Source organism: Suricata suricatta, chromosome 8 (assembly GCF_006229205.1).
Source record: "Suricata suricatta isolate VVHF042 chromosome 8, meerkat_22Aug2017_6uvM2_HiC, whole genome shotgun sequence".
Lineage (NCBI taxonomy): Eukaryota > Metazoa > Chordata > Mammalia > Carnivora > Herpestidae > Suricata > Suricata suricatta.
In genome coordinates this window covers 112,508,076-112,517,250 of record NC_043707.1, presented here as the reverse complement: position 1 = coordinate 112,517,250, position 9,175 = coordinate 112,508,076, and the positions used below count along the sequence as shown (strand labels likewise).

General features: G+C 42.6%; 1 protein-coding gene across 2 annotated transcripts; it reads right to left on the bottom strand.

Moving 5' to 3' along the window:
* Positions 1-1,869: 1,869 nt before the first annotated feature.
* On the bottom strand, positions 1,870-8,916 carry MYCBP (MYC binding protein). 2 transcript variants are annotated; one of them, XM_029947176.1, is made up of 5 exons: positions 8,816-8,916; positions 8,444-8,516; positions 4,704-4,752; positions 4,339-4,468; positions 1,870-3,096 (listed from the first exon to the last, which is right to left on the bottom strand). In XM_029947176.1, the coding sequence occupies exons 1-5, from the start codon at positions 8,894-8,896 to the stop codon at positions 3,052-3,054; spliced, it is 378 nt and encodes a 125-aa protein (XP_029803036.1). In that variant the 5' UTR covers positions 8,897-8,916; the 3' UTR covers positions 1,870-3,051. The 2 variants fall into 2 exon arrangements, with proteins under 2 accessions (XP_029803036.1, XP_029803035.1); XM_029947175.1 differs by lacking the exon at positions 8,816-8,916 and adding an exon at positions 8,712-8,804.
* Positions 8,917-9,175: the final 259 nt, after the last annotated feature.

Sequence of the window (9,175 nt, the reverse complement as noted above, 5' to 3'; positions counted from 1 at the left end):
CTTTGTTTGAAAGTCTGTCCTTGGAGCTCAAAGTGGAACGCAGGAGTAGTCTTCAGCTTTTTCATGACAGCCCTTCAAATACTAGATTGCAGTCTTCACTATCCACTAAGTCTTCTTTTCCCACATAAAACATACTCTTTTCTTTCGACCATCGCTTCTATGATGTCCAATAGAACTTTCTGTGAGGATAGAAATGTTCTACAACTGTACTTTTGGGTGTAGTAGCCAGTGTGGATTGAGCTTTCGAAATGTTACTACTGTGAGGAACTGAATTTTTTTTTAACTTTAATTGCCACGTGTGGCTAGTGGCTACCATACTGGACAGCACCACCTCATATTTTCAAATGCCCTCTCCTTGTTGGTCACTCACTCTCTCAGCAACTCCTGCCAAATGTCTGGCACCCACAACGCAAAATGACCAATACAGCCTTCAGGATGACTGTTCAGCACCTGGACAATACTCATCATTCTTTCATTCTTTACAGAATGGAATATATATATATTATATATAGAGAGAATATATTTATACTGAGGAAAATATATATAGATAGATAGATAATCACTGGAACTAGTATTTTGTCAGCAATCCTAGTGCCTAGACTTGTAGAACTACTTTTTCTTTTGTTTTTAACCTAAATATAAGACCTGACACTTCAGCTTTTTGGTTTAGGCCCAGAATTTTGGGTACTCCAAGTTAATCATTTTCAGGTTTGATTCAGCATAGTCTACCAACCAGCCAACTCTGTGGCATTTACAGATTTGGCATTGCACCATGTGACCCATGTGTAGTCTTTTACAATTTACAAGGCACTTTTCATCCATTATATTTAATTTGAACCTTACAACAACCCTGCGAGGTAGGCAAGATATGAAATCTACATTGTATAGACAAGGCAGCTGAAGTACAGCAGGAACTGGACGGATGGGATTCTTTTTCTACTTCATGTGAGCATCTTCTTCCTATAATCTCTTCATCCGTATCCTGGACAGAAATGATAAAGAGGATCTCCAGAGGCAGGCTGACTCTGAGTTCTTAAATAGCACTGACTGGTACAGCAGTTTAAGCAGGTCAGTTCCCCCCTAAAAGTGCGATTAGCCAACCCACGGGTTGCCATTCTATCCAAAAGGATGGTGCAAGAGACAGTAACCTGAGTTATAGAAATAGTAATACTAGTCCCATGGGAAAAAAGCAAATGAGGGTTGGCTGCCAGGAAAAAAACATTCTGCTTGTGTGTATTCTACAAAGGGGCTGTCATACCAGCTGCTTAAAGAAGCCAAGCCTCCCTCGCCTCCAGAATCCCCATGGGGCCATGTTTTATTATTCTTATGATTCTTAGCACTTCCTATCCCACACTGTAATTGCTTATGTATATGTCCTATAACTAATTTCAAGTCATTAATCTTTATAATACCCAGCCCTCAGCCTACTGCTGAGCATGTAGAAGGCCCTCGATTGGTAAAAGATAAACCAATTCCAGTGAATGTTCTTCCAGTAGTGTCTGGCCCCCCTCCAAAAACAAACTTGTGACTAGAAGAGACGCAGACCATTGCCACATTCTTGCCAACATGACTGATTAAAATGCCCTTATAATTAGCTTGGTCAGTTTCCAGCAAGTGCTGACGCTTCTGCTAGTTAAAATCGGTTCGCTTTGTTTTGTTACATGTGTTTTGACCAAAGCGTAAATATGGGTTCTCTAGCAATAGGGTTAGAATATATGACCTAGAACTCTTAATGAAGACAGTCTAGGGTTAGAATATATTAAATAGGGACTCTTAATAATGTCAGTAAATCAGTAAGGACAATAAGTGATCAATAAAATGAAACATCTGACTGTAGGTCTTCCAAAAGAAAGGAAAAGGACTAACAAACAAGAATATAGTGCTTTACCATTTACAGATCTTTCACATACATTCCATTTGACCCTCACAACAACCCTGTGAGGTAGGCAGCACAGAGACTGTTCTCATTTAACAGATGAGGAAAGTGAATCTCCGAGCAGTTAACTGATGTGCCCAAGGTTCTACAGTTAGTAAATAATTTGTATTAATATCAGTCTTTGGCCTAAAAATTCAGCACCCAACCTCCCCTCATACTTGCCCTACCTACTTCACAGGGATAATGAAGATAAAATGAATTCAAGGCTAGAAAAATACGTTGGGGGAGGAAGCACTATATAATTATACCCGCAGACTATAGTCTTCCACGATATATGGCTCATTCCCCTTCTTGTCCCAGCTTGTGCGTGAACCCAGAATTCTAGATTGCTTCTGTTCTGTGCTCAGCTAAGCAACGAGGTAAGGCAGGGGGACAGTGTGATCCTGCTTGAAGTTATTATAAATTACACTCAGGGTAACTGCTACAATAGCAAGTTGACAGACAGCACGGGCCGATGTGCACCTGGGACCCACTGAAGCACAGAGCAAAGCAAGGCCACATTACCGGGCAGGGCATGATTGCATAGAAGGACCGCGGTGTCAGAGTTCACACTAGCACACGCACGGTGATGTAAGGCAAAGTGGTGGCAAAGAAGAGTTATTTGTTCCGCGTTATACAAATAAGAGCAGAAGATTCATGGGAACCCGTGGCAGAGCATCTTCTTGTCACACAGACCTTTCCAGCTGCCTACAGACGATATAAACGACCGTGTCCTCTTCATTTTAAAGAATGATTGTACCTGTGCTCATATCCTGAATGAAAGCAAGGAACGGCTCCATGCTGAACTTCCTTGGCTAAAATACAACCAGTACCGTCATTCCTAGTCAGACTAATAAACAGAATGTCTTTTAAGGTAATGCATGAGATGGCTATGTTTACATTATTTTTTTTCAGGATTCACTTTGGATTCTCCTGCTTTTAAGACCCAAAGAAAGTTACATTGAGTTTTTATTGGTGGTTCTAAGTATATGTGTTTATAACAGTTAAAGTGTGGTTGGTGAATTCAACATATTAAAAGAGTTCTATAGCATCTGTTCAGAAAAGATTATATACTATACAAACTATTCAAGTCATACAAAACCATTGTTTCAGTGTCTTTTCAATTGAGAAGAATCCTATTCAGCACGCTTCTCCTCCTGAGGTGGTTCATACTGAGCAAGCTATAGGGCAAAGACAGAGGAGTTTAGGTGAATTTTTTTCTAAATTGGGTAAAAAACTTAATAGTAACGAAACAAGTTAACTATTGTACTTTATTTAATTATTGAATCAGTACCTTTATAGGAATATCCTATCCTTTTAAAGCCATTTAAGATTAACACGATTTAAGATTTAATGCAATCAAGTCTAATGAAAACCCTTTTTTGTATAAACCTTTAAAATTACTGGGAAACCAAAATTGAATTCCAGTTCATACCGCACTGCTCAAATACTTGATAGGCAATAATCTATCTCTATCTTCCCAAAGGTTCTGTGGCTTCTGATAAGGTAACTAACTTTCTTCCTCTTTACCAAAGGTTTACTGAACTTCCTCTCAAAAAGCAGAAAAAAAGAATAATGTAACGTATATTAATCTAGCTGCTCAAAGAAAAACAGCTCATGTCTGACTTAAAAGATTCCAAAGAGTTAACTAGTGTTTGTGTTGTGGAATCTTGAATAACTTACGACACTGCATTTTCTATTGTGCTAAGCTGTGGTCCTCTGTAAGAACACTAGGCTAAGATGTAGATTGTTCCAATTAGCTGTCAGATGTGAGAAGACAGACTTCGCTATGCTCTAGTTCCCTCACCTACAAAATGGTCCATGTCCCTGTCTCACTTATGTCGCAAAGTTGTTGAGAAGATAAATCACGTGACGAGAATGCCTAGAGTAATGTAAAGTATGTGATTCAGAATTGGTAAAACCTCAAGGGCTTAGAGATGACTAATTTGAAGTTTATGAAGATTCTCACAAGAATTTAAACAAAGAACTTCAGTGATAGACAAAATTCAGTGCAAACAAATTGACACATTAACACATTATAGGGCCGCCACAATAGGACCGTGCAAATTGCACACTGCACAACTCTAAGAGGCGCCAGTCACAAAGCAGTGACCCTACACTGACCTACTTACATCAACTGCTTAGGACTCCCCCAAATTTCCATTCACTCATAAGCAGTACTAACTGACATTCTCAGGTTTTTCTTGATGCAGGTTCCTAAGAACCTCTTCTTGACTACACTGTGCTTGTCTTACTAACAATTTGTCTGTGGTTTTCTTGACAGTTCAGTTCAGCCTTGCAGTTAATTGAGATCATTTCTCCTCCCCCCCCCCCCCCGCTATCTGTTTTAGTGAGGTTCTGAGCTTATAATCATTAAAGTTAAAATTATTTTTAGTACGAATGCTTTTAAAACATTTATTTACCTTTGTTTTCAGTTTTTTATTTTCTTCTACAATAGCTTCATATTTCTCTTTCATTTCTGCCAATTCTAGGCGAAGCAGCTCTATTTCTGGATTTTCTGGGGTAGTAGCTCCTAAGTGATGCTTTAAAAAACTAATATCAAAGTTAAGAATTTACTTGAGCTGAATGAAACAAATGAAATAGCTCAGAGTAGTATCACTGTCTCTGATCACAATCACCGCGCCTTTCCACCGACATTTACCCAGAGATCTTCATCGCAAAACTTAAAGTAGCTTTTTCAATCATTTAAAATATTTTAAATATTATCTATGTGAAAAAGAGTTCCAAAAATAAGTCCTTTTTCTGACTTGAAAGATGAAAAGGATACTCCAAAGCACTATTAGGTTTCTCTGGTTCTTCATATAAGGCTACCAATACTGCAAATCAAAAAGCAGAAAAAAGCAATAATTAAAGTCTTAAATTTGAATGACTGAAATTATATTCCATAGTCCAGTAAGTATTAAGTGCCTTTTATACACCAAGCTCCTTACCAGGATGGCCATGCCATGAGACACACAGCAGATTATCACCCTGTTCTCAACAAATTCATAGTCTAGTGCAAAAAATAAGCAAAGGACTAGACCAAAAAAAAGCATCAAGCGGTGATACGGGATGGATTATGGGAACACTGGGAGAACACCTACCTACTCGCCTAGGACCCTAAGGGAGGCTTCCTAACAAGGGGAAGTAAGAGACCTAGGCTTTGAGGGTGTCAGATAAAATGGGAAGGTAAGGGGGTGGGGAGGGCAAGAGAACAACATATTGAGGAACTGAAAATTCAAGTATGGCTAGACGGAGCTGCGAACCATGTGGCAGGAAAGGAAGCTGGCAAGGTGGTCAGGAGGCCAACCAGGGAGGATCCTGCAAGTTCAGTTGGACTTTGATCCTAAGAACAGCAGGCATATTATTAAACAGTTTCAAGCAGGAGAGTGACAGGATCACTCCTGACTGCTGTGTGAAAGTTGCCGGGTGGGACAAGGATAAAGGCAGGAAGAGCAGTTTAAGAGGCAGATGTGGTGATCCAGCTGGAAAAGGTAGTAACCTGCACTAGAGTGAGTGATGGAGGGGTGAAAACAAAGATAAATTTATGAAAACTTTTGGAGAGAATCAGCAGGGCTATGATAATTCCTGGAAGAAGCTTTGAATTGAAAACATGCTTCAAGAATAAAGCTTCAGACACAACATGCTAAATAACCAACCAAAAACTTCACCAGTAATCAACATGCGTAAATCAACATTAAAATATATACTTCAGTTCATATCCAGAAGCTTACATCAGCACTGCCTTGTTCCTCTTCTATTGAATGAATTCCTCCTAGGATTTACTACTCAGATATAAATCTCTATACACCAGCAGTTAAATTTTTTGGTGCACAGAACCCTTTGAAAAGGGACAAAAGCCAAAAAATTTAACTGCACACAAAAAAATGTCCCTCTCTACCCCCCCAAGACACTGTTCTAAGACAACACACTTCCTTTTTTAGTTTTTTAGCTTTAATAACTCATCAAAATAATACAGACAGAAAAAAATCAAATGGCAGTGACTTTTAACAACCAGCACTGAGTTCCGATAGTTACCCTTCTGAGTGTACTTGCAACAATGTTTTTGAGCAGTCGGTATACTTCATACATCACCGCCCCCCTCTCTCTCCCCTCTCCTTTTCAGTGTTTTTCTTTCAATAACATAGTCAAACGTGTTTCTTCTTCCACTGATCTCTGCCAGCTAACTTTTTAAGACATGAATACTCTTTACCTTTTCTACCTCTTGTTCCCCACCCCGTTTCTTTCAGCTTCTAAATTTGTCAGTGGCACTACAAGGCTGATAATTACAGAACATAATGTAAATGGCAAGTTTCCTGTGCTTTTCCATAGATGAAATATACTTCCTTCTAATTAGACGACAAGAACTCCATACCCCGCGTTTCTCTTTTTGCCTTAGCAGCCAGGAATTTTAGAGGTTGAAATGGTACTCAAAATAACTCAGATGCCTCTTTTTCCAAATGACTTATCTTTATCTTTAGCCATACAGTTTTTAATGTTAGAAGCAATTTCAGATCTCTTGGAAATAAGCCGGATGAAAATTCTAAATTAAATACGTGTAAAGTACATATGTTTGAAGCTAAAAAAAAATTTTTTAAATAGGTTCCATCAGTAGGTACTATGTTAAGTGGTCTGATACTATTTAGGAGACTGGAAGCCTACAGTGGTTAAGGAGTTAGATGCCAGTAGATGGAAGCAAGGGAATAGACGCCTTCAGCGGTTTCCAGTCTCATGAGGGAAGATCCATGTATGGCGCAAGGCTGTACATCTTCAGTTACCTCCCACCAAGGTCACTTCCCTACCTTTTAACATTCTTTTATTTTGTCCAGCCACTCTAGCCTCCTTGCACTTCCTGGAACTCTTGACATCACATTTCATTCAGATCTCTACTCAAAGGTTACTTAAGAGAGAAGTAACCACCACCCCTTGTGAAACGACACATCCATTGATCTTTATCTCCTTTGCTGTGTTTGGTGTTTTTTGGTGTTTTGTTTAGAGAGAGAGAATGCAAGCAGGAAGATGGGCAGAGGGAGGGAGAGGGTAGGAAGGAGAGAGAGAGAGAGGGAGAGTAAAAGAGAAAGAGAAAGAGGATGAGAATCTTAAGCAGCTCCACGCTCAGCACAGAGCCCAACACAGGGCTCAATCCCACAACCCTGAGATCACGATCTGAGCCATAATCAAAAGTCAGACACTCAACCGAGCCACCCAAGCGCCCCTCCTTTGCTATGTTTATTTTTCAAAGCACTTGACAATGGCTGGCACTATGCATTTATTACATCTCCCCCAACTAGAATACAAGCTCATTTAGAGCAGGGACTTTTTTTTTTCCCCGCTGCTGTATCCCCAGTGCCTTGAATAAAATGGTTAAATAATTGAAAGAAATGAACCCACGGAATTTTTTAAAGTGGGGGGAGAGAGGGCCAATGAAATTCCAACCATCTATGACACTTCAAGAAAGGAAAGAGCACAGCACTTTCATAGAATACTCCTGTGATGTCTGAAGTATAATTGCGAAGAGATAGGGAAACTAGTACCTGAATCTGACCTAGGCAGCAATTCAAACTTACCAGCCCATGAATGGGAATTAAAAGCCCTGCTTTCTGCTAAGACCCAAAGTTGTTATTCTCCCAGAATTGTCTCCTAACTTTTGCTTCTGGCCAAAAAGCAGTTACTAAATTCTTTCTTTCCCAGACGCTTCTCATGTGGACCCTGGTCTTTATTCCTGACAGCTCTTCTGTTCTACACCTTGGCAAGTCCTAGCCAATGAGCTGAATGATGCATAGCAGGCATTCATATTTTTGCTGAGCTAATGACATAAGCGGTACCCCCAACAATCTCTTGGAACTCTCCAGTTTCAAGCTCCTTACTCATTTTAGGTCTTGAAATCGCCCACCCCCGAAAGAGATACAGTGTAACAGCTTCTATTTTTAAAAGTGAAAACAATATAACCATTTTTATGTGCCCTCAAGCTCTTTAAACTGTAATTCTACTTATGGAATCTGCACACGGTAGGAATTGATATAGCCTACCAAACCGGGGTTGAAAAACCACAGCCAAATTGACTTATGAATCGCCTACTTTGGGGGCTGAGGTCACTTATTTCATAGCTTTGAAATCTGGTAATTTTCCCACTTGCCCTTTTTTCGAAGGAAAATGTTTCTTTACATAATTGTGAGTCCCCAAAAACTGTAAGGAGGGAGGAGTTGGGACCTCAAGGTCTTTACCAAACATGCTCGCTGTGGCCACTCCAGGCAAAGCAACGGAAGTTGGAGGGACTTTGCAACAGCTGCAGGAGTTTCACTCCCCGCCTGGAGAGTGGTAGCGTGAGCAAAGCTACCCCACTGGAGCGGCGTCCGACAGCCAGCAGCCAGACGTGCGCCAGTCCCTGCCGAACCCCGAGGTCCACTTTGTTGGACCCCAGACAGGTCCCACCTGTTCTCCCTCCTTTCCCACGCCTCGGCCCGTCAGGGGCGCAGCGCCGAGGTGCACGACGTGGACACGAGGAACCCTCTCCTAGCCCATGCTCACCCTTGGTCAGCGTGTCCAGCACCCCCGACTTCTCCAAGTACCTCCGGAACTGCTCGCGCTTCGAGTCGGCGGCCTGAGAAGATACCGCGGGTCAGTAGCCGAAGCCCAGGGGCCGGAGCAGGAAGAAGGCGCTGGGAGTCCGGCAACCCCACCTCCGCCTCGCTACCGCAGGCCCCCAAAATCTGAGCGCGCGCCCCCACTCCCACCCGGAGCCGACCAGCGGCTAGCTACCGCCCGCACGCCCCCAGCCACGCCGCGCCCCCCTCACTTTGTAATGGGCCATAGTGACAGCGGCAGCGGCGTAGCTGGCGCTCGAGACCGTGGCTGGCGGGCTCTGAGCAGCACTGCTCATGCGCGGAAGGGCCCGCGCACCTGCGCACTTGCGAACCACGGACTGAGATCGTGGGGGTGTGGCCTGTTTTCATGGCGACCAGGACGCTCTGAGTGCCCCATAGTGGGCTAAGCCGAGGGAGGCTGCGTACGCCCGCCTCTCTGCTCCCGGCTCAACAACTCTCCTTCCTCTTCCGGTCCTCGCAGCAATTCGGTTGCCTAGCGAGAGGCAAGGTTTTGGTAACTAGGAATGGGTGTCCAGGTGGGGCCAGAGATAGGCGTGGCGCTTGGGGGCGGGGCCTGCGGAGTCTGGGAGCCTTGGGACTTTAGCTGGGTGGCGTTTCCCGACAGCGGTGTGGAGCGGACCTGTCTCAACTGGGGCCTAATTAGGTGTGGTAACCT

Excerpts from the sequence above, each read along its gene's own strand:
- MYCBP (XM_029947175.1), bottom strand. The coding sequence starts at position 8,795 with ATGAGCAGTGCTGCTCAGAGCCCGCCAGCCACGGTCTCGAGCGCCAGC. Across the intron at positions 8,517-8,711 it reads TCACTATGGCCCATTACAAA|GCCGCCGACTCGAAGCGCGA; the intron begins GTGAGGGGGGCG and ends GTATCTTCTCAG. Across the intron at positions 3,097-4,338 it reads ATAAAAAACTGAAAACAAAG|CTTGCTCAGTATGAACCACC; the intron begins GTAAATAAATGT and ends TTTGCCCTATAG.